Raw genomic sequence first — 26,228 nt, 5'->3', positions numbered from 1 at the left:
GGGATATTTATTAGCATTATGCATTCCACATACTCACCATCTACCTACATATGCATCCACCTAAGTCCCCACAAAATATTCACCCCTGTACAGTTACAGTAGATATGCAACAGTATGACCAACAGTAAGGAAAGGTGTTCCTAATGTTTTGTATAATAATCCAATTTATTTTATACTCATATAATTGCTCAGAGTAAGAGATCTGATCACACTTTATTTGGATGGTCTGGATTTTCCATCTGTCGATGCTCTACAAAATGTTTGGCACCACTGTTTTCAATACTCCAGCACCCTCCCCTTGTGAGAATAATGCCTTGAGACTTTTTTTCTGAAATGTTTTTATGAGGTATGAGAACACATTGGGAGGGATCTCAGACCATTCCTCCATACATAATATTTCCAGATCCTTGATATCCTTCAGAAGTGCTAACGCCTGCGCTTATATTTACCATTGCATTAGATTTGTTAAAATAGAGCCCTGAGAAATAATGGCATTTTTTTGTATCGCATTTTGTTTATGGTCTCTGCTGCTGTATGACAATAAATATCCAATCTGGATCTATCTAGCTAATATTATTTTTATAATGGTTCAATCTGATACAGTTTTTGAAAAATAGTGCACCGTAAGAGGCAACGGGAGTCATAAAACGGTTACAGACTTCATCGTCGCAAGCATGTCCTTATCACACACCTGTTAAGATTTTATTTCCTGAACATTCCTGCTAGCACATTCTGTTAAATAGCCCTATTATGCTATGTTTAGCGTGAATGAAAATTGCCCTCTATGCAAGGAGCCCTCCAGCCCAGTGCTGACAAACACAGAGAGCAGGGCTTGGCATAATGGTTCTGGGGAGACAGAGAGTCATTCCTCAATGTGACAGCAGTGTACTGCGGGCAGCAGCAAAAAAAGGGACACTTTAACCTTTTTATCAGGCACAGAAGACCAGGAGAAGATACCCAAATGTGCGCACACACTTTACTTTCTCTCTCTCTCGCTCTCTTCTTTCATACCCTTGCATTAAGGAGCAAGGGCAAACAGCTTAGTGGGTGTAGACAATAGGATAAGGAGATTACATTTCTCCCCTCAAAGTGATTAAGGTTTCACCTAAAAATCCTCTGTCTTCTTTCCTCAATTACTGCCTGAGTATTACTGTTGTTTACCTAGCCTGTCATAGCATGTCCTGTCTCTTTAACCTTCATGGTGATATGTTATTTCTGGGATAGTGAAAGCTTTGAATCAAATACACTACATGACCAAAAGTATGCATACACCTGCTTGTCAAAAATCTAATTCCAAAATCATGGGCATTGATATGGCGTTGGTCTCCCCTATGCTGCTATAACAGCCTCCACTCTTCTAGGAAGGCTTTCCACTAGACGATGGAACATTGCTGCGGGGACTTGCTTCCATTCAGCCACAAGAACATTTGTGAGGTCGGGCACTGCTGTTGGGCAATTAGGCCTGGTTTGCAGTAGGCATTCCAATTCATGCCAAATGTGTTTGATAGGGTTGAACTCAGGGCTCTGTGCAGGCCAGTCAAGTTCTTCCACACCGATCATTTCTGTATGGACCTTGCTTTGTGCACAGGGCCATTGTCATGCTGAAACAGGAAAGGGCCTTCTCCAAACTGTTGCCACAAAGTTGGAAGCACAGAATCATCTAGAATATCATTGTATGCTGTGACATTAAGATTTCCCTTCACTGGAACTAAAGGGCCTAGCCTGAAACATATAAAAAACCTCCCCAGACCATTATTCTTCCTCCACCAAACTTTAAAGTCTGCGCTATGCATTGGGGCAGGTAGCGTTCTCCTGGCATCCACTAAAACCCAGATTAGTCCGGTGGACTGCCAGATGGTGAAGCCTAATTCATCACCCCAGAGAACGTGTTTCCACAATGGAGGCGATCTTTATACTCCACTCCAGTCAATGCTTGGCATTGCGTTGCCCGGGACAGATCCAGCAGAAATGTGACAAACTGACTTGTTAGAAATGTGGCATGCTATGACGGTGCCATGTTGAAAGTCACTCAGCTCTTCAGTAATGTTTGTCTATGGAGATTGCATAGCTGTGTCCTCGTTTTTTATACACCTGTCAGCAACGGGTGTGGCTGAAATAGCCAAATCCACTAATTTGAAGGGGTGTTGGCATACTTCATATTAATAGTGTATCATTTTGACCAATCAACAAAAATGTAATCTCGGTTGCATACAAATGATGGCATGAATCTCAACATGTACACATTCCTTTTCTTATTTTTTTGTTACTAAGAAATGCATGCATAACCTTACATTCTATTTAATTTCGTACCACATTTAATGTGGAGACGTTACAAGGCAAACTAAACAGTAGGTATTTCACAATGGTGCACCTGCTCTGATGAAGGTCGACCGACCGAAAGCTCAGCCACAATTAAAGAAAGTTGCATCTGACTGGAAGTGTGCAGAGACTTTTTCCTGTTTCTCCAGTTTTGCCTTTTGCCTCGAGCCCCTTCACTAATCAGCTCTGGGTGTGTGGTAGATTCTGCCTATTATGCACCTGCTCTGTCAAGAGACAACTGCAGATGATTTAGTTCAATATCGATCATGGCCCCTGCAGGTTCTGTATAAATGATGCAATTTGTCATGTGTACAAACCCCGACTCACCTACACTATATATACAAAAAAAGTATGTGGACACCCTTTCAAAGTAGTGGATTCGGCTATTTCAGCCACAGCCGTTGCTGACAGGTGTATAAAATTGAGCACACAGCCATGCAATCTCTATAGACAAACCTTGGCAGTACAATTGCCTTACTGAAGAGCTCAGTGACTGTCATCATGGCACCGTCATAGGATGCCACCTTTCCAACAAGTCAGTTTAACACATTTCTTCTCTGCTAGAGCTGCCCTGTTGAAATGTAAGTACTGTTGCTCCTAGAAACGTCTAGGAGCAACAACAGCTCAGTCGCGAAGTGGTAGGCCACACAAGCTCACAGAACGGAACCGCCGAGTGCTGAAGCAACAGTTTGGGGAAGGCCCTTTCCTATTTCAGCATGACAATGCCCTCGTGCACAAAGCGAGGTCCATAAAGTAATGGTTTGTCGAGATTGGTGTTGAAGAACTTGACTGGGCTGTACAGAGCCCTTACCTCAACTCCATCGAACACCTTTGGGATGAACTGGAACGCTGATTGCAAACCAGGCCTAGTTGCCCAACATCAATGCCCAACCTGACTAATACTCTTGTGGCTGAATGGAAGCAAGTCCCCACAGCAATGCTCCAACGTCTAGTGGAAAGCCTTCCCAGAAGAGTGGAGGCTGTTGTAGCAGCAAAGGTGGGACCAACTTCATATTAATGCCCATGATTTTGGAACAACATTTTTGATGAGCAGGTGTCCACATACTTTTGGTCATGTAGTGTACCTGTCACTTTAAGTATTGTGGGTGAGAGTGATAGGAATAACATGTACTTTCAGCTTCTTAGTGTTCATAGCCATGGTTATCAACTGTACCGCAGAAATGATACGTAAATCATAGAAAATAGACGTTTTGGTGGCAGCTGCAGAGAAGTACTTGGGTGTATGAGATTTTAATGCAGAGAAGTTACATGGTGTGTTGAATGATAGTGTCCCATCCTCCTGGCTGCTGGCCTGGTGTAGGATCAGATAGTGCAAAATGCAAAATAGTGCAAAAAAGTGATGGAATGGGGGTTTTAATGTGTGTAAGGTTAGTTGGTAGTGCAATTTTTCTTCCCTTTCCCCGTTCTTTTGCCCTTCTCTTTTTGTGTCACAAAGTGTAATGAATTCACACTCCAGTAGTGTAGGTGGAAAAGCAGAGCTTGATAAGAGAAATAGATTAATAGGGAGGCCTCACTCTAGTACAGTAGGTGGCGGTGTATGCACCTTTCAGTTGGTTGATATTCACCAAAACAAATTTAAAGAAGAAGTATGGGTTCATGGTACACACTCTTTGCACGCCATTTGGCCCAGTGGCTGGTGCTATAAGTCATGATGGGCATAGATTTCAGCACGTATACGGCTGCTCACACTGTCGACAAAAAAGCTGAGCACTCGCTCAATTCTGGATCGTGGAATCTCTTCTACACACCGTGACATGTTGTCTAAAACCTGGCATACACTGCATGACTTTCAAAATCTTAACATCACTGAATCTCTCATATTAAACAACCATCTTTCCTGTAGTATTTTGTTTTGTAAATTTTTGTTCACCTTTATTTAACCAGGTAAGCCAGTTGAGAACAAGTTCTCATTTACAACTGCGACCTGTGCAAGATAAAGCCAAGCAGTGCGACACAAACAACAACACAGATTTACACATGGAATAAACAAACGTACAGTCAATAACACAATAGGAAAGTCTATATACAGTGTGGGCAAATGAAGTAAGATTAGGGAGATAAGGCAATAAATAGGCCGTAGTGGAGAAATACTTACAATTTAGCAAATAAACACTGGAGTGATAGATGTGCAGAAGATGAATGTGAAAGTAAAGATACTGGAGTGCAAAGGAGAAGAAACAAAAATAAGCAATATGGGGATGAGGTAGTTGGGTGGGCTATTTACAGATTGGCTAAGTACAGGTGCAATGATCTGTAAGCTGCTCTGACAGCTAATGCTTAAAGTTAATGAGGGAGATATGAGTCTCCATCTTCAGAGACTTTTGCAGTTCATTCAGTCATTGGCAGCAGAGAACTGGAAGGAAAGGCGGCCAAAGGAGAAATTGGCTTTGTGGGTGACCAGTGAAATATACCTGCTGGAGCGCGTTCTATGGATGGGTGCTGCTATGGTAACCAGTAAGCTGAGATAAGGCGGGGCTTTAACTACCAAAGACTTATAGATGACCTGGAGCCAGTGGGTTTGGCGACGAATATGAAGCGAGGGCCAGCCAACAAGAGCATACAGGTTGCAGTGGTGGGTAGTATATGGGGCTTTGGTGATGAAACGGATGGCACTGTGATAGACTGCATCCAATTTGCTGAGTAGAGTGTTGGAGGCCATTTTGTAAATGACATCGCCAAAGTCGAGGATCGGTAGGATAGTCAGTTTTAAGAGAATATGTTTGGCAGCATGAGTGAAGGATGCTTTGTTGCGAAATAGAAAGCTGATTCTAGATTTTATTTTGTATTGAAGATCCTTAATGTGAGTCTGGAAGACATCTAGGTATTTGTAGTTGTCCACATATTCCACACATGTCCACATATTCAGTCAGAACTGTCCAGAGTAGTGTTGCTAGGTGGGCAGGTGCGAGCAGCGATCGGTTGAAGAGCATGAATTTAGTTTTACTTGCATTTAAGAGCAGTTGGAAGCCACTGAAGGAGAGTTGTATGGCATTGAAGCTCGTCTGGAGGTTAGTTAACACAGTGTCCAAAGAAGGGCCAGAAGTATGCAGAATGTCATCTGCGTAGAGCAAGAGCGACATCATTGATGTATACAGAAAAAAGAGTCGGCCTGAAAATTGAACCCTGTGGCACCCCCATAGAGACTGCCAGATGTCCGGACCACAGACCCTCCAATTTGACACACTGAACTCTGTCTGAGAAGTAGATGGTGAACCAGGTGAGGCAGTCATTTGAGAAACCAAGGCTGTTGAGTCTGCCGATAAGAATGCGGTGATTGACAGAGTCGAAAGCCTTGGCCAGGTCGATGAATACGGCTGCACAGTATTGTCTTTTGTCGATGGTGGTTATGATATCGTTTAGGACCTTGAGCGTGGCTGAGGTGCACCCATGACGAGCTCGGAAACCAGATTGCATAGCGGAGAAAGTACTGTGGGATTCGAAATGGTCGGTGATCTGTTTGTTTACTTGGCTTTCAAAGACCTTAGAAAGGCAGGGTAGGATAGATACAGATCTGTAACAGTTTGGGTCTAGAGTGTCTCCCCCTTTGAAGAGGGGGATGACCGCGGCAGCTTTCCAATCTTTGTGGATCTCAGACGATACAAAAGAGTGGTTTAACAGACTAGTAATAGGGGTTGCAACAATTGCGGCGGATAATTTTAGAAAGAAAGGGTCCAGATTGTCTAACCCAGCTGATTTGTAGGGGACCAGATTTTGCCGCTCTTTCAGAACATCAGCTATCTGGATTTGGGTGAAGGAGAAATTGGAGAGGCTTGGGCAAGTTGCTGTGGAGGGTGCAGTGTTGTTGACCGGGGTAGGGGTAGCCAGGTGGAAAGCATGGCCAGCCGTAGAAAAATGCTTATTGAAATTCTCGATTATCGTAGATGTATCGGTGGTGACAGTGTTCCCTAGCCTCAGTGCAGTGGGCAGCTGGGAGGAGGTGATCTTATTCTCCATGGAGATGCACATTTCTGTTTGAAACAGCTAGCCTTTGCTTTCCTTAATGCCTGTGTATACTGGTTTCTAACTTCACTGGAAAGTTGCATATCGCGGGGGCTATTCGATGCTAATGCAGTACGCCACAGGATGTTTTTGTGCTGGTCAAGGGCAGTCAGGTCTGGAGTGAACCAAGGGCTATATCTGTTCCTGGTTCTAAATTTTTTTTGAATGGGCCATGCTTATTTAAGACGGTGAGGGAAGCACTTTTAAAGAATAACCAGGCATCTTCGACTGACGGAATGAGGTCAATATCTTTCCAGGATACCCAAGCCAGGTCAATTAGAAAGACCTGTTCGCTGAAGTGTTTTAGGGAGTGTTTGACTGTGATGAGGGGTGGTCGTTTGACCGCGGACCCATTACGGATGCAGGCAATGAGGTAGTGATCGCTGAGATCCTGGTTGAAGACATCAGAGGTGTATTTAGAGGGCAGGTGGGTCAGAATGATATCTATGAGGGTGCCCGAGTTTACAGATTTGGGGTTGTACCTGGTAGGTTCCATGATAATTTGGGTGAGATTGAGGGCATCTTGTTTAGATTGTAGGATGGCCGGGGTGTTAAGCATATCCCAGTTTACGTCACCTAACAGTACAGATAAGAAGATAAATGGGGGGCAATTAATTCACGTATGGTGTCCAGGGCGCAGCTGGGGGCTGAGGGGGATCTGTAACAAGCGGCAACAGTGAGAGACTTATTTCTGGAAAGGTGGATTTTTAAAAGTAGAAGCTCAAACTGTTTGGGCACAGACCTGGATAGCATGACAGAACTCTGCAGGCTGTCTCTGCAGTAGATTGCAACTCCACCCCCTTTGGCAGTTATATCTAGGCGGATATATAATGGATTTTAATGTTTCAATAGGGAGCCACAAAGATGAAGGAAACATATGTCATCACTGAATTCACGTTGTTTGCTATGTCATGCAGCCACAGAATAGAAAGAAGCTAAACACATGATTTTATATTCAAATTTCTCATTGTTTAAAGTTGAGCGATATCATTAACACAATGTAAGGACCTGTACAAGGAGATTGGGTGTGTAAGTATGTAAGTATGCCTTCAGGATAATATGGTAAAGTTGGCCTCTTGTTTCCCCCTGTATATAGCCTCGTTATTGTTATTTTATTGTGTTATTTTTTATTACATTTTTTACTTTAGTTCATTTAGTAAATATTTTCTAGAGTTTATTTCTTGAACTGCATTGTTGGTTAAGGGCTTGTAAGTATTCGGTGCATGTGACAAATACAATTTGATTTGATTACATGCATAAGCCCCCAATCAAATAAACAAGACCAAGGACATCCAAAAACCACCAGTCACAGTTTTTAATGAAGCCAGCAACGCTTATACCAAATGTATTTTTTTTAAACAAAATGAAAAATATCACATTGGAGGAGAGAGAGATCGCGTCATCAACCTTTAGATTGCTTAGAACACCAGTAAAATCAAATGTACTGTATGCTAACTGTGAAACATTTACTATATAATCAGCAGTTCACATGATTACATCACCGTCACTGAGAAGGGATGGGGAAAGGGTAAACTCAGTTAATCTGACTGTTAATCTAAACGCAAAGAATCAATATCAGTGATTGACAGTATGCAGGTATTATTGCATTATTGAAATTCGATTCAGTCTAGTCCATGGTCAGTTTCATATATTTCATTCAGTGGTGTAGTGTAGCAGATTGGCTTGATAACAGCATTCATTGACATTGTTGTTTAGATTGCTAGCAAATATGATGTTACACATCGTTCACTTTTGGGAAAACTGCTCCAGCCACTTGGTAGCTAGCTATCGTTAGTTCAAATTAAGCAAAATTACTGTATATGCTAATATGAAAGTATATTCATATTGATATTCTGATTGCATAAAATACCAGCAACTGTTTTGTCTTTGGAAGTTAACTACTAGTGAATGGAGGTGCTGGGGGTTCTTTAAAGTGGTCTGTCAATGGAGGCATCTGTTTAGATGTCACCCAGTCTGGAGCTACAGCAAGGTAGGATGGTGTTGAGGAGGATGGGTTGGTATACGACTGTCCTCATTGTCCTCTGATTTGTGGCAGATCTGTGAAAGGTACTTGCAGAGACAGGACACATTAGGAGGTTCTGTATCGTCAGAGATGCTAAACTAGATGGCTGGTACTCTAACTCCATAGGAATAAGCACATGTAAAGGGACTTGGAAGAAGATAAACCTGGTGGATAACAACGGATTACCTTTGAATTAAAACATGTGTTGGTCGCTTTGTCAGTGTCCAAGGCCACAATGCTCACCTGTCTATGCAATTCTGTTCATCATTTCTTACTTACAGTACCTTTGTATGCCTGATTATTTTACATTCACATTATGTGGTATGACACTAAATATATGGAATTGTATGAATACATTTCTTTGTAAAATGGAAAGATATTGGATTGTCATAATTGCATTCCATACGACCTTGCATGATACAAAATTATAAAGACTTTTGATAGACAAGCCCATTACCGTGGTAGTGGGTTGATTTTGGATGACTTGCAGCACATAATACGATTGTTCAAGTTAGCTTAGTAGCTGGATACAATTAAAAGTATCTTCGTTTTCTTTAGATAATCATTTACATTTTCCTCCCAGGTCTGAAATTCCACCTACCTATTTAGCATTACAAATACATCCCCAAAGGGATGAAGGTGTGCATGGATAATAATAACCTAGCACATCTCAGTATTTCTTTCAGAATAATCAATTAAACCTTTTACATCATGAATGACATACAGTGCATTCGGAAAGTTTTAAGACCCGTTGACCTTTTACACATTTTGTTATGTTACAGCCTTACTCTAAAATTGATTAAAACATTTTTCCTCCCTCATCAATCTACACACACTACTCCATAATGAGAAAGTAAAAACAAGTTTTTAGACATTTTAATTTATTGCAATAAAAAAACTGATATCACATTTGCTCAGTACTTTGTTGAAGCAGCGACGAAAACCTTGAGTCGTGGGTATGACGCTACAAGCTTGGCACACGTGTATTTGGGGAGTTTCTACTATTCTTCTCTGCAGATCCTCTCAAGTGCTATCAGGTTGGATCTGGAGTGTCGCTGCACAGCTATTTTCAGATCTCTCCAGAGATGTTTTATCGGGTTCAAGTCCGGGCACTGGCTGGGCTACTCAAGGACATTCAGAGACTTGTCCTGAAGCCACTCCTTGGCAGTGTGCTTAGGGTCGTTGTCCTGTTGGAAGGTGAACCTTTGCCCCAGTCTGCGGTCCTGAGTGCTCTGGTGCAGGATTTCATCTTCATCTTTCCCTTGATCTTTCCCATGCTTCACTGTAGGTATGTTGCCAGGTTTCCTTAAGACATGACGCTTGGCATTCAGGTCAAATGAGTTAAATCTTGGTTTCATCAGACCAGAGAATCTTTACGTGCCTTTGGAAAACTCCAAGTGGGCTGTCATATGCCTTTTACTGAGGAGTGGCTTCGTTCTGGCCACTCTACCACAAAGGACTGATTGGTGGAGTGCTGCAGAGATGGTTGTCCTTCTAGAAGGTTCTCCCATCTCCACAGAGGAACTCTGTCAGAGTGACCATCAGGTTCTTGGTCACCACCCTGACCAAGGCCCTTCTCCCCCGATTGGTCAGTTTGGCCAGACGTTCAGCTCTAGGAAAAGTCTTGGTGGTTCCAAACTTCTTCCATTTAAGAATGCAGACGTTTTTTAGTACCCTTCCCCAAATCTGTGCCTCGACACAATCCTGTCTCGGAGCTCTTCGGAAAATTCCTTCTACCTCATGGCTTAGTGTTTGCTATGACATGCACTGTCAACTGTGGGATCTTTATATTGACAGTTGTGTGCCTTTCCAAATCATGTCCAATCAATTGAATTTGGACTCCAATCAAGTTGTATCAACATCTCAAGGATGATCAATGGACACCGGATGCACCTGAGCTCAATTTCGAGTCTCATAGCACAGTGTCTGAATATTTATGTAAATAAGTAATTTCTGTATTTATTTTTAATACATTTGAACACATTTCTCAAAACCTGTTTCGCTTTGTCATTATTTGGTATTGTGTGTAGATTGATGAGGCCAATTTTTGATTGAGTCCATTTGAGAATAAGGCTGTAAGGTAGCAAAATGTGGAAAAATGTAATACTTAACAAATGCACTGTTCTTGTAATATTTTGGAAATTTACACCTGGAAAACGACATTGTGGGTTATCAAACCTGTGCTTTGTGACCTTGCCTAGTGGCTGTACTATTTTTCCGTCATCAAAGATTGTCTCTTATATTGACAAGATTGCCTAGTGACCACTCCAACAATGGAAAACAATGGATTTCCTCAATGATTGAAGGCAGTCGAGATCAGGTGGGACTATTCAAGCCAATGAGAGGGCATATACACTTGTGAACCACAGGTACAACTCCATAGAACAAAAATATGAATGCAACATGGAACAATTTCAAAGATTTTACTGAGTTACAGTTCATATAAGGATATCAATTGAAGGATATAAGGATAGTCAATTGAAATACATTCATTAGGCCCTAATCCATGGATTGCACATGACTGGGAATAAAGATATGTACAGTTGAAGTCGGAAGTTTACATACACTTAGGTTGGAGTCATTAAAACTTGTTTTTCAACCACTCCACAAATTTCTTGTTATCAAGCTGTAGTTTTGGCAAGTCGGTTTGGACATCTACTTTGTGCATGACACAAGTAATTTTTCCAACAATTGTTTACAGACAGATTATTTCACTTTACAATTCACTATATCACAATTCCAGTGGGTCAGAAGTTTACATACACTAAGTTGACTGTGCCTTTACACAGATTGGAAAATTCTAGAAAATATTGTCATGGCTTTAGAAGCTTCTGATAGGCTAATTGACATCATTTGAGTCAATTGGAGGTGTACCTGTGGATGTATTTCAAGGCCTACCTTCAAACTCAGTGCCTCTTTGCTTGACAACATTGGGAAAATCAGCCAAGACCTCAGAAAAATAATTGTAGACCTCCACAAGTCTGGTTCATCCTTGGGAGCAGTTTCCAAACGCCCGAAGGTACCACCTTCATCTGTACAAACAATAGTACGCAACTATAAACACCATGGGACCACGCAGCCGTCATACCGCTCAGGAAGGAGACGCGTTCTGCCTACTAGAGATGAATGTACTTTGGTGCAAAAAGTGCAAATCAATCCCAGAACAACAGCAAAGGACCTTGTGAAGATGCTGTAGGAAACGGGTACAAATGATCCATATCTACACTAAATCGAGTCCTATCTCGACAGGTCGACCTGAAAGGTCGCTCAGCAAGGAAGAAGGCACTGCTCCAAAACGGCCATAAAAAAGCCAGACTACGGTTTGCAACTGCACATGGGGACAAAGATCTTACTTTTTGGAGAAATGTCCTCTGGTCTGATGAAACAAAAATATAACTGTTTGGCCATAATGACCATCGTTATGTTTGGAGGAAAAAGAGGGAGGCTTGCAAGCCGAAGAGCACCATCCCAACCGTGAAACACGGGGGTGGCAGCATTATGTTGTTGAGTGCTTTGCTGCAGGAGAGACTGGTGCACTTCACAAATTAGATGGCATCATGAGGCAGGCAAATTATGTGGATATATTGAAGAAACATCTCAAGACATCAGTCAGGAAGCTTGATTGTGGGTCTTCCAAATGGGTCTTCCAAATGGACATTGACCCCAAGCAAACTTCCAAAGTTGTGGCAAAATGGCTTAAGGACAACAAAGTCAAGGTATTGGAGTGGCCACTACAAAGCCCTGACTTAAATCCTATAGAAAGTTTGTGGTTAGAACTGAAAAAGTGTGTGCGAGCATGGAGGCCTACAAACCTGACTCAGTTCCACCAGCTCTGTCAGGAGGAATAGGCCAAAATTCACCCAACATATTGTGGGAAGCTTGTGGAAGGCTACCCGAAACATTTGACCCAAGTTAAACATTTTAAAGGCAATTCTACCAAATACTGAGTCTATGTAAACTTCTGACCCACTGGGAATGTGATGAAAGAAATTAAATCTGAAATAAATCATTATCTCTACTATTATTCTGACATTTCACATTCTTAAAATAAAGTGGTGGTCCGAACTTACTAGGATTAAATGTCAGGAATTGTGAAAAACTGAGTTTGAATGCATTTGGCTAAGGTGTATGTAAACTGCCGACTTCAATTGTATCTGCTGGTCACAGATACAGTAATAAAAAATAAAATAGTAGGAGCATGGATCAGAAAACCTGTCAGTATTTGGTGTGACCAAAATTTGCCTCACGCAGAATGACACATCTCCTTCAAATAGAGTTGATTGTGACCTGTGGAATGTTGTCCCACTCCTCTTCAATGGTGATGTGAATTTGCTGGATATTGGTGTGAACTGGAACATGCTGTCGTACACATCAATCCAGAACATTCCAAACATGCTAAATGGGTGACATGTCTGTTGAGTAAGCATGCTATGGAAGAACTGGGACATTTTCAGCTTCCAGGAGTTGTGTACAGATCCTTGCAACATGTGGCTGTGCATTATCATGAAGAAACATGAGGTGATGGCAACGGATAAATGCCACGACAATGAGCCTCAGGATCTCGTCATGGTATCTCTGTGCATTCAAATTGTCTTAGATAAAAATGAATTGTGTTCTTTGTCCATAGCTTATGCCTGCCCATAACCCCACTGCAACCCTGGGGCACTCTGTTCACAAAGTTGAGATCGGCAATCCGCTCGCCCACACAAAGCCAAACATACACAACACCATCTGCCCGGTACAGTTGAGACCGGTCGTGAGCATTTGCCCGAACTGCAGTCAGGTCAAGACCCTGTTGAGGATGGCAAGCACGCAAATGAACTTTCCTGAGACCGTTTCTGCAGAAATTCTTCAATTGTGCAAACCCACAGTTTCATAAGCTGTCCGGGTGGCTTGTCTCAGACAATCCCGCAGGTGAAGCAGCTGGATTTGGAGGTCATGAACTGGCATGGTTAAACGTGGTCTGCGGTTGTGAGGCGGGTTGGACGTGCTACCAAATTCTCTAAGACAATGTCGGAGGCAGCTTATGGTAGAGAAATGAACATTTAATTCTCTGGCAACAGCCGTGTTGGACATTTCTGCAGTCAGCATTCCAATTGCACACTCCCCCAACTTGAGACTTCTGTGGCATTGTGTTGCGTGACAAAACTGCACATTTTAGAGTGGCCTTTTATTGTCCCCAGCATAAGGTGCACATGTGTAATGATCATGCTGTTTAATCAGCTTATTGATATGCTATACCTGTCAGATGGATGCTCAGGTCCAACTCCCATACTCAAAGGATTGGCCACGATCTGCTCTCCCTCTTTTCATCACGACTGGTGATGCAACGCACTTCCGCCTTGTTTCCATACGGCTGTTCTGTTTGTTGCTGCTTGGCTACCTGTAAAACGTTTTACTGTTTATAACTATTTAATCGAACTCTGTATTTATTAAGTTTACCAACGTATTTGTTTTGTCCTCACACAATTTTTTTTATGAAACTTTTTCACCCCGGACGCTTTATCTGCACATAGATCTGCAGGACCTCCTCCGGCTGAAAAAAACTAAGTAACATTATGCCTTGTTATTGCAGTCGCTGTACTAATAATATACAGGAGAACTATCGCCTTATGGTAAGGATAGCCAAGGTGCAAGCTGGGCTTCAGACGTAATCGTTAGGCAAGAGCAATTTATGTGTAGGAAAGGATACAGCATCTGTGCCACAAGTCAATACAGGTAGTAGTGTTAATCCGCCTGCCCAGTCCCTGCAATTTTCTCACGGCTTCTGGAAAGAAATGCTGTCTGCATGCTCAACCGGTGTCGCTCATTCAGCCGAATAAAACTTTCAACCTGTTTTCCCCACTAAGTAACGAGTCGGAGTCAGAGCCCAAGCTTTCTCAGGTCTCTCCTCACCCGTTACGGGGTCTGAGCCATCGAAGACTCCCACCATTAGCTCTGACAAATTGAAAACCCTAGTCATTGGAAATTTCATTACCTGCAATATTAGACTTAAAAAGAATCATCCAGCGATCCTACATAGTTTTCCAGGGGGCAGGGCACCAATGTCAGCACCAATGATGTTAGAATGAAACAGTCAGAGGTCACCAAGATCAACATAACTTTAGTGTGTAACTTAACTAGAAAGATGAGTTGGTATTCAGAAATGGTCTCTGGCCCCCTCCCTGTTATGGGGAGTGATGAGCTCTATAGCAGACTCACACAACTCAATCGCCCGTTGAAAACTGTTTTCTGCCACTCCCAAAATATGTAATTTTTAGATAACTGGCCCTCTTTCTAGGACTCCTGCACAAACAGGAACAAGGCTGGCCTGCTGAGGAGTGACGGACTCCATCCAAGCTGAAGGGGTGCTCTCATCTTATCTATCAACATAGACAGGGCTCTAACTCCTCTTGCTCCACAATGAGCACAATGAGAGACGGTGCAGGGCACGCAGCAGGCTGTTAGCCAGCCTGCCAGCTTAGTGGAGTGTACCACTAGCTTTCCCCATTGTGTCTGTGCCTGTTTAAAAAAAAATTTAACTATCAGCCTATATCGAATCTCCCATTCCTCTCAAACGTTTTAGAAAAAGCTGCTCACTGCCTTCTGAAGACAAATAATCTATAAGTAAAGCTCCAGACTGGTTTTAGACCCCCCATCATAGTATTGAGACCCCACTTGTGAAGGTGGTAAATTAACCTTTAATGGCTTCAGACCAAGCCTGTGTATCTGTCCTTGTGCTCCTAGCATTTAGTGCGGCTTTTGACACCATCGATCATCACATTCTTTTGGAGAGATTGGAAACCCAAATTGGTCTACACGGACAATTTCTTGCCTGGTTTAGATCTTATCTGTCAGAAATATATCAGTTTGTCTCTGTGGATGGTTTGTCCTATGACAAATCAATGGTAAGTTTCGGTGTTCCTCAAGGTTCCATTTTAGGACCACTATTGTTTTCACTATAAATTCTACAGTACCTCTTGGTGATGTCATTCAGAAACACAATGTCAATTTTCACTGCTATGTGGACAACAAACAGCTGTACATTTTGATGAAACATGGTGAAGCCCCTAAATTTCCTACGCTGGAAGCCTGTGCTTCAGACATAAGGAAGTGGATGGCAGCAAATGTTTTACTTTTAAACTTGGACAAAACAGAGATACTAGTTCTTGGTCCCAAGAAACAAAGATATCTGCTGTTTGATCTGACAATTAATCTTGATGGGTGCACAGTCATCTCAGATAAAACAGTGAAGAACCTCGGCATTACTCTGGACCCTGATCTCTCTTTTAATGAACATATCAAGAATATTTAAAGCGCAGCTTTGTTCCATCTTCGTAAGATTGCAGAAATCTAAAACGTTTTGTCCAAAAATGATACAGAAAGCTAATCCATGCTTTGGTCACTTCTACTTTTAGACTACTTCAATGCTCTACTCTACCCGGATAAAACACAAAATAAACTTCAGTTAGTGCTAAATACGGCTACTAGAATCGTGACTAGATCAAAACAATTCAATCATATTACTCCAGTGCTAGCCTCTGGCTCCTGATAAGGCTAGGACTGATTTCAAGATGTTACTGCTAACCTACAAAGCATTATATGGACTTGCTCCTACCTTTCTCTCCAATTTGGTCCTGCAATACATACCTACATGTACGGTATGGTCACAAGATGCAGGCCTCCTTATTGTCCCTAGAATTTCTAAGCAAACAGCTGGAGGCAGGGGTTTCTCCTATAGAGCTACATTTTTATGGAATAGACTGCCTATCCATGTGAGAAACGCAGACTCGTTCTCAACCATTTAGTATTTACTGAAGATTCATCCTATGATTAAGTGTAGTGTGGCCCAGGCGTGCTAAGGTGAACGGCAAGGCACTGGAGTGACGAACCACCCTTGCTGTCTCTGCCTGGCTGGCTCCTTTCTCTCCACTGGTATTCTCTGCCTCTGACCCTATTACGGGGGTTGAGTCACTGGCTTACTAGTGCTCTCTCTTGCTGTCCCAAGGAGGGGTACGTCAAGTCGTGGCAGGCTTTTTCCCCCAATATACTCGACTTTAGCGGGTTGAGTCACTGACATGATCTTCCTGTCCGGTTTTGTGCCCCTTCGGTCTAGTGCGGTGGGTGGTCTGTTGATATCCCTCTAGTTGTATGGGGGCTTTGCTTTGGCAACGTGGGTGGGGTTTATGTCCTGCATGGTCGGCCTTGTCCGAGGGGTATCATCAGACAGAGCCACATTGTCCCCCGACCCCTCCTGTCTCAGACTATTGCAGCATAGATACTGGAGACTATGTGCCGGGGGGCTAGGGTCATTCTGCCCGATCTGGTGTAATTATCCTGTCTTATCTGGTGTCATGTGTGATCTTAGGTATGTTCCCTCTAATTTTCCGCACTCTCTCTGTCTCCCCTCCCTGAGGGCTTGAGCCCTGGGACCTTGCCTCAGGACTACCTCGCCTGACAACTCCTGGCTGTCTCCATCCCGTCCATCTGGTCGTGCTGCTGATCCAGTTTCTGCTATTTTTCCTGTGGCTATGAAACCTTGACCTGCTCCTTGGACGTGCTACCTTGTCGCACTGCTACTCCAGTTTGAACTGTTCTGCCTGTGGCTATGGAACTGTGACCTGTTCACCGGATGTGCTATCTTGTCCCAGACCAGCTATTCTCTCTCTCTCTGTCTCACACACACCCACACACCCACCCACACACTCCTGCTGTCTCAAACTCTGAAAGCCAGCTGACATTTACTCCCGAGGTGCTGAACTGTTGCACCATCTACAATCACTGTGATTATTAATTGACCCTGCTGGTCATCTATGAACGTTTGAACATCTTGAAGAACAACCTGGCCTTAATGGCCATGTACTATTATCATCTCTAGCTGGCACAGCCAGAAGAGGACTGGCCACCCCTCAGAGCCTGGTTCTTCTCTAGGTTTCCCTAGGTTCCTGCCTTTCTAGAGTTTTTCCTAGCCACCGTGCTTCTACATTTGCATTGCTTGCTCTTTGGGCTTTTAGGCTGGGTTTTTGTATTGCACTTTTGGACATCTGCTGATGTAAAAACGGCTTCATAAATACATGTAATTGATTGATTATCTTGGCAAAGGAAAAATGCTCATAAAAGTTCAGAGAAATAAGCTTTTTGAGTGTTTAGAACATTTCTGGGATCTTTTATTTCAGCTCATTGAACTGGGACCAACACTTTACATGTTGTGTTTATATTGTTGTTCAGTGTAATCTCAAAGTTTTCCGGAATGCCATGTGCATCCATTTATATCAGTACATTTGTAACAGCCTAAATATTGCTAAAACTTCTATTTGATCAAATAAGTCTCACGTAATTCGACACAATTCATAGACCTCCATGCAAAAAAGGGCTTATCTCATAAAGACTGAATTTTGGGCAGAGTAAATCTTCTCGCTTCGCCTCTTCATCTCTAGCGTCATGGGGACCGACTGTCCGGTTGGGAGATGTTTCTTTTTTGTTTCCACTTCTACTTTCAACTTGCTACAAATTCTTTATGAATATTAACCTTTTCTTCTCTATTCCTCCCTCTTTGTATCTCTGTCTCTCTCTCTGAAGGATGTGCCGGATTTTGGGCCAGACAGGAACTGGAAAGGTATCGCCATCTCTCTGCTGGTCATCATGGTCATACTGTCACTCATTGGACTGGCCATCGTTCTTCTTTCCAAAAGTAAATTTCTGGAGTTATTTTCTTTTACATGTAATCTCAAAACCTGATTCAAATCATTTCAAAAGAAGACCTTGGTTCTAACTTTTCACCATTCTCAATAAATGCAGCTTTTCAAAAACAGATGACAAGCTACCTGCTTAGAATTTTGTCTTACAATTTAAAACTAGCACCTTTCATTTAAGTTAAAAGTTCAACACTCCATTGCCTTTCTTTTAAGCAAATGGAGGTTATTTAATTGTGAGGGAATACTCTGGGATGATTACCATTTTCAGAGACAATGTGCGCATTCGAGCGGATAACTTTTGGCAAGACTTTGACCAACGTTGGTCACCGCTTTTCAAAATGTGTTGCATTTTGGGTAATAAAAAAAATCTGACTTGTTAACTGCATGACCTTTACCACAACCGTGTGATCAAAGGTCATGAACTTTCAACTGCAGTCGATTATAATTTCGGCAGTTGCTCCTCACAAACTACAACTTGAAGTCGGAACCAAAGCATTATGGGAGACATCCTTGTGTTTCTTTTGGAAGCAAAAGGCACTACATGCTCATACAGTATATGGTTGATGTCACAACCTATCATTGGTTATTATCAATGCATGTTTTAGGAGGATGACTATTTAAATACATATTTATCCGTACATCCTTACAATCTAATTACATAGAAATGTAGATCACATGTAGGACTAACAAAATAAATGAAATATCCCACTTGTGACAATATAAATGATGTATTTATCTAGATGTTACTGTAATGTTGTGTCCCATGTTATAGCCTCCAATTTGTCTTGTCTGTGTTATTGTTGTCACCAAACAAATTAAAATGTCTTAATTGTCTATTAAGTGTGAATAAAATGGAATACATATTGTAGGCTATACAGTACATGGGTTATTGTAGGTGAATTCTACACTGGCAATTTTATAGGTTTAATCTGTGCCTGGGAAACAGGCCCTTAATGAGCACGTACCCCAGACACCAGTCGTGGGGTCAATACCAACAGCATTTGACCCCTTGGCATATTTTTGGGCATATTGTTTACCCAGCAACTTATTTGAGCTGATGTACATGTATAGTCTAATACTTTTCATATTGTTTACCCAGTAATTTATGTGGACTGATTTACATGTACAGTATAGTCTAATCATTTTCTGTAAAGTGAGTGTTTTGTCCTTCATGTGATTGAATCAAAATTTGTTTATTTCAGAACCCAGTGTTAGTGCTGTTCTTAACACACCGCGTTTAACTGAATTTTACCGTCTCCTGGAGCTAACGTTAGCAGGCTATCATAAATGACCAAGGGGATAATTGAGGGTGCGCTATGAGATTGGTCTCCTATGCGGTAGCTATGGATGATACTATTTTGGTCCAATAACTTGTATTAACACATCCAACCAATGAGAACCGGCGGACTACTGCATCTTGCTCTACACCATTCCAATGTATTCCTCCTCTGCCCTCTCGTCCAGACCTGCGGCTCTCTAACCGTTTTACAGCTCTGAGCCCCCTGACTTCACCGGGGGCCCTCCGACGTCCATCAGGCTCGTAGTGACCCTCTCCTTGTCCATAGTTAGGGATGTGGTGGTCCCGGAAGCAAGACACACTGCTTCCCTGAATCCCGTGTTTGTGACATAGATCACCAGGTCCTTATTGTGATGCAGAAGCACTTGAATGCTCACACAGTAGTCATTCATGATGGTACCAACAATATAAATCTTCATAAATTGTAGCAATTCAAAAATTACTTCAAAGGTTCCATAGACAGGCTATACCAACAATAGGTCACGGAATGGAACACTTTTAGTTGTCTCCTCTGGCTACACTACTGGCTTAAATCCTATGGGTCCTCTATCAATTTGAAGTTCATTGACAATTTAGACAATTTTTGGGAGAGGCCCTAGTTCTAAAATAATAAAATTGATTATTTATGTATTTTTATCCAGTCGGACAAACAGCCTATCCGACCAATCTGATGGTCCTAAAGCACACCGCTGCCTCATTTTGTATCACATTGCAAAAATGCACATTGCAAAAATGCAATTTCAGAATGTGGTTGGAGGACATGTCCCCAGTCAAAGTTGCGCCCCTGGATCTGGCCATAAGCCAAAATATAATTGTATCTGTTGCAGGGATTTATATTATTGACAACCTTTACTTCACTACCTTCCAAAATAAAATGATGGACATTTTACGCCTTACATTTTCCCTGACACCCAAAAGTACTCGTTACATTTTGAATGCTTAGCAGGACAGAAATGGTCAAATTCAGGCACTTATCAAGAAAACATCCCTGGTCATCTCTACCAGTTATCCCTAAATATTTCTAAAACTTAAAGCATTGTATTTGGAACAACTAAAAGCATTGTATCTGGAACAAAACACTCACTAAACCCTAAACCTCAACTAAATCTTGTAATAAATAATGAGGAAATTGAGCAAGTTGAGATGACTAAACTGCTTGGAGTAACACTAGATAGTAAACTGTCATGGTCAAAACATATTGATGCAGTAGTTGCTGAGACAGAGAGAAGTCTGTCTGTAATAAAGTGATGCTCTGCCTTCTTAACAACACTATCAACAAGGCAGGTCCTACAGGCCCTAGTTTTGTCGCACCTTGACTACTGTTCAGTCGTGTGGCCAGGTGCCACAAAAAAAGGACTTAGGAATATTGCAATTGGCTCAGAACAGGGCAGCACGACTGGCCCTTGGATGTACACAGAGTGCTAATATTAATAATATGCATGTCAATCTATCCTGGCTGAAAGTGGAGGAGAGATCGACTTCATCACTAGTTTTATTTATGAGCGGTATTGACATGTTGAATGCACCGAGCTGTCTATCTAAACTACTGGCACACAGCTCGGACACCGATGCATACCCCACAGGACATGCCACAAGAGGTCTCTTCACAGTCCCCAAGTCCAGAACAGACTATGGGAGGCACACAGTACTACATAGAGCCATGACTACATGGAACTCTATTCCACATCAAATAACTTACGCAAGCAGTAAAATTTGATTTAAAAAAATAGGATAAAAAACACCTTATGGAACAGCGGGGACTGTGAAGCACACACACACACACACACACACACACACACACACAACAACAACAACAACAACAACAACATATGCACTATACATACACATGGATTTAGTACTGTAGATATGTAGTAGTGGTGGAGTAGGGGCCTGAGGGCAGTGTTGTGAAATCTGTGAATGTATTGTAATGTTTTAAAATTGTATAAACTGAAGACCCTGGGAAGAGTAGCTGTTGCTTTGGCAGCATCTAATGGGGATCCATAATAAATACAAATACTACCTCTCGTCTGGCAGACTCATTAAACACAAATGCTTTGTTTCTGAATGATGTCTGAATGTTGGAGTGTGCCAAATAAAAAAATGACTAACAATTATGCCATCTGGTTTGGAATTTGAAATGATTTATACTTTTACTAAAGTACATTTTTACAATTACATTTAGTTTTGATACTTTAGCAAATTTAATTAAACCAAATACTATTAGGCTTTTACTCAAGTAGTATTTTACTGGGTGACTTTCACTTTTACTTGAGTCATTTTCTATTAAGGTATCTTTATTTTTACTCAGGTTTGACAATTGGGTACTTTTCCCACCACTGGTTATTGGAGTTGTTACACTTGTAGGATGGACAGATTTACAGTGACTAAATCAAGAGAAAAATAGAGCCCAAAAAATCGAGAACATTTAATTGTGTCAGCTAAGCTGGATTCTGTGCAGGAATGAAGGCTAATGCACTCACTATCGTGTTGAACTCGTCATGTTTCTTCTCGAATCCACAGGACATAAAATATTTATAGAGGTAAAATGGATATGTAGTATTTTCATATGTCAATGTACGCTTTCATATTCATTCAAAATTCCGGTTCTCACATAAATGTCAACCGACATTTATTTTCAAAGCCTTTAACATTTAATTCAGCTCATGTCATGCTAATTTAGCTTTTCGCAACCCGCGGAAACAACTTTGAAGATGTCAACCGCGAAAGTTATGATAAACCCACGTCGCTATGTCAACAGAGCTCGGTGCTCATTATTGGATGTATTACGTTTCGAAATCCAACTTTTTTGATATAATGGTAAAGATACAGTATGTTAGAGAAGGACCCCACTGAACGATTCAGAACATGAATTATCGTATTTGTCTTGGTAAAATGTATTTTATAACATAAGTAAGTGAAGTGGCATCACCAAAGTGCGTTTTCACCCACTCTGGGCAGAGGGGATGGACACACTACTGAATGGCTCTGAATTCACTGTCAGCATGCAGTCAAAGCTATAACCACTTTCGGAGCAAACTAGTGCTCTCAAATCATATCCTGATATGACAAAAGATTGATAACTTAGCTAGCTAACTTACGTTTTAAGAAAAATATATTGTATTAAGTGGCTATCTAGCTAGCTAGCGATAGCAATGTTTGGTGGTCAGCTAATCACATGAGATAGCAAGCAAGCAATGTAACAAAATTATAATTCCGCTTCAGAAAAATCCTCCTGGTGCACTGTTCAATTATTTAGCAATTTAAACATTTATTTTTTTAAAGAAAGCTCAGTTTTTGCCACAGCCCTCACTGGCTTTCATGTGATTTAAATGTGAATGATGACAGTTTCTATCCATTGGAGCGCTGCAATTGATTGCCCAACATTCTGGGAATGGCCTTAGCTAACTGTCAATTGTGAGTAAAAGTGTTCTCTATGTCTATTTGAAGACTGTGTCATTTCTTCACAGATGATGGCGCGAAGTCTTTAGGCACCCAATTGACACTGGATGACCTCTTTCAACGAGAGTTCCAGGTGCATGACCCTGATGCTAAGTGGATCAATGGTATGTTTATGCAGTAAATTCATAACTCTACATATCTAATGTCCCTCGTATCTGTAATAACATTGTATCTGTCTCAAATGTATTTTGTTTCCATTTGCTATGAATGCTGAGCAGCCATTATTGGGACCTGTTGCTCCTCGAATTTAGTCTCCTCTGTTGACTGAACACATCATATTTCATAAAATCTGCGTGGTATCTGCTGGAGACTTGTGCCTCTCACTAAATCAAGATTCGTAAACATCACCCATCTGCTCTTTAGTTTCAACACAGAGCAAAGCCCAAAAGTAAACATCAAAAAGCTTTCAAAGAGAAATGGCACAGGCATCAAACGCTCTCAAAGAATTGTGTCCTTTGAAGATGTTTGAATGCGTTCTGAGCTGACAAAGTACATTTGTTTCTGCCAATTGTCTCTGGTGGTGTTTGTTCATCCGCATACCATTCAAAATCGGAATTTGAATTTCAATGGAAACAACATACTGTATATCGCTGAGGAACATTGTTCTGCCATTAGGATGAATTGTGCTGGCATATTCCGAAGCCTTTAAAGGTACCAAACTACCGTCACTGCTGCTGTTTGTCTGATATTACATATTCATGCTGTTAAGGAATGTGTTAATGTAAATTTAATTCGGAGGGGCCGGAAGTGGTTAATCTTCTCCACATGGACATGAAATAGTTAACCTACTGCAGCAGATAAGCAAACACATGAAATAAAATAAACTGTATTACACAAATTTGAACATTATACTGAAACAAACTCATTTCAAGCCCTATCGGAGTCTTAAAAGCAAATACAAGCCTTGAAAGAGGATGCATGAGAAGGTAACATTGATACAATCACTGTTTAAATACCACCAGTGGAGTGTAAATTAATCATAGCACCAGCAGAGAACAATGATAGAATACATTACTGTAATCTATAGGAATTCTTGCTCCGTTGGGAACCAGCATTCTTGGTTATAAATCGTTCCCTCCTCATACATTCACTACTCCGGAGCCAGAACGGTACGGGATGTACCATCTGCAACCATTAACAACTCAAGCTCCGGAAGATCAGAGAGGGATTTAATGCGTTAAGTTGAAGCTTGCAAATCACTGCTGCTTTCACTTGTTTGTGTTTACAGTATGTGAAGCGAAGTCTGTATTTTAGCACTGTCAGGGTGTGGCTAGTGTCAGAAGTGGTGTTGCAGATATGAAGGGGTCAGACCAATTTATAACACTCTCAAATCACTGTATTCTTTCATCCACATTATCTGAAGGAGAGTCTTTTCAAAATATCATAAATAAAGCATCACAAATAGCACCTTTCATGACAAGGCACTCCTCCCCTTCTTAGTCTCTCTGTCTAAGAGTTTGAGTTTGGCTTGTCTGTATAGGTGCTGTCAGCTTGTTACTTCACTCAGCATCTCAGTCTTCTGACAGGCTAGGACATGCTGCTGTCTCCTTGCGGTCATGCTCTATTTTCCACTCCTGAAAGATGGGGCCTCACTATTCATCCTTCAATTTCAAAGAGCGCTCCTCACAACTGCCTGAGTGCAAACCCCTGAAGTACTGCTAATTACTTCACTGACATTCTTAAAGGTCCAATGCAGCCGTTTCTATGTCAATATCAAATCATTTCTGAGTAACAATTATACCGTATAAAAAAGTAAAGTCATAGCGTATAAAAAAATAAACACAGCACAGAACAGGTCTTGTCAAACAGCTCTTACACTTAAAGAGCATTAATATTATTCACAATTTCACAGCATTATTCCAACCTCATAGTGTGGAAATGTCCTTTGTGACACAGTATAAAAAAATACTTTGTCAAATTGCTTTCACATAAGGACACTATTCATGAAGTTCTGGATGAAACGTCTTTTGTCAACACACTTGGCAGATGGCAAGTGGATGTGACGGTTGCCTTGAAGGTACATCACAGTTTCTGAGCAGAGCACACAAAGCATAAGCGCAAATCCAAATGTGCCTCTGTGCTTTGTCACAGGCCTCCATAACATGTGGATTGTCTGACAAATTTGAAAAAAGTTTTTTTTTTTGCACTGCGTCACAAAGGAAAATACCAACAAACATTTTTGGGGTGAAAAGTATCAGTGAATCATGTACAGGGGAAGATGGCATTGAACACATTGTATTGAAAGGGCACTCCATGGGGTCTGCATACAATCTGTACAGCACAAATGTTGCACAAATGCAATATATAAATACCAGCCAACCACAGGTTGATTCAAGACTACAAGCTCACGGCGTGCCACAATATTTACAGTTTAGTAGGCTACAGTTGATTCAGTATGCTACTGCACAATGTCACTTACTGCAAACCAATTATGAATCACAATGACAGTTTTATACATTCTTATCAAGTACCCTTAGAAGGAGTGTCATCTAAAAAATCTAACTTAATAACATTCTGGTCCCCTCTCTTCTCTTGTACCCTCTTTCTCCTATTGATCATAAGTCAACCATCCATCACTCTTTTATGTTTACTTGCCTGTCATTGTACTTTAATGTATTCTGAGTCATCTCTGTTTTATAGCCCACCGGCCCAAGGTTGACGCCTTAGAACTCATTCAATGACATTTACTGTATATGAGATGAGGGCTTTGTAATGATATTGGTCCGTCAAAAGCATTAATGAAATCCTGGACTGCCCAGATTGTAAAATTGGCCAGAGATGAAAGATATTGGCTGAAACTCCCATCACATTTGTTCCTGTTGATGTGAAATAATACTGAGCCAAGTTGTCACTGATACTCTCTAAGTGAGTCGGTAGATTACCGTGCATGTTGAGTGTCTCAATTTCTCATTGCAGTGACAAGTCATATTTGGTGCGTCATACAAGGGATGTCTCACATGGGATGTCATTATACAGGATACCTGAGACAAGTGGCTATGCTTAAAAACACATATTTGGCACAATGCCCATAATTGTGTATGAGCACCGGAACACTTAGCCATTCATTGTGACATCTGTAATTTACTGGCAGTGGGCCAAGTTGAATGAATGAAGTAACTAGATTGGATGTAGCAAACCATTGTTAAGCACCTCAAGGCAATTCATGAGCAAGGTTCTCCAGTATAAAAACCTAAACAAACCCAGGCATTAACCATAACCCTTGGTCTCAGCCTTGGCTTCACTTTTAACCTTTCACTTATTCACCTTACAACCTTTTACCCAGGGTCCTCTCTCTTTCTCTCTCTTCCCCATTTCTCTCTCTCCCTCTCTCTCTCTGACAGATGAGGAGATCATTTTCAGGAGCTGGGACGGTGATGTGTTCAAAGCCAACACGCAGAGCAATGAGACAGACCTCTTACTAAAAAACACCACTTTT

The 26,228-nt window shown here is 41.5% G+C and overlaps 1 protein-coding gene across 1 annotated transcript in view; it reads left to right on the top strand.

The window, feature by feature from the left end:
- Positions 1–26,228, top strand: part of LOC139385596 (inactive dipeptidyl peptidase 10-like) — a 226,004-nt gene that overhangs the window by 145,442 nt on the left and 54,334 nt on the right. Inside the window, exons 2-4 of the mRNA XM_071130800.1 lie at positions 17,921–18,032; positions 22,801–22,896; positions 26,134–26,228. Of these exons, the coding sequence (XP_070986901.1) occupies positions 17,921–18,032; positions 22,801–22,896; positions 26,134–26,228 (303 nt within the window). The remainder of the gene's footprint in view (positions 1–17,920; positions 18,033–22,800; positions 22,897–26,133) is intronic.

The sequence above is a fragment of the Oncorhynchus clarkii genome, chromosome 3 (assembly GCF_045791955.1).
Source record: "Oncorhynchus clarkii lewisi isolate Uvic-CL-2024 chromosome 3, UVic_Ocla_1.0, whole genome shotgun sequence".
NCBI lineage: Eukaryota > Metazoa > Chordata > Actinopteri > Salmoniformes > Salmonidae > Oncorhynchus > Oncorhynchus clarkii.
The sequence above is the reverse complement of the archived record's forward strand: the minus strand, read 5'-3'. Positions and strand labels throughout refer to the sequence as shown.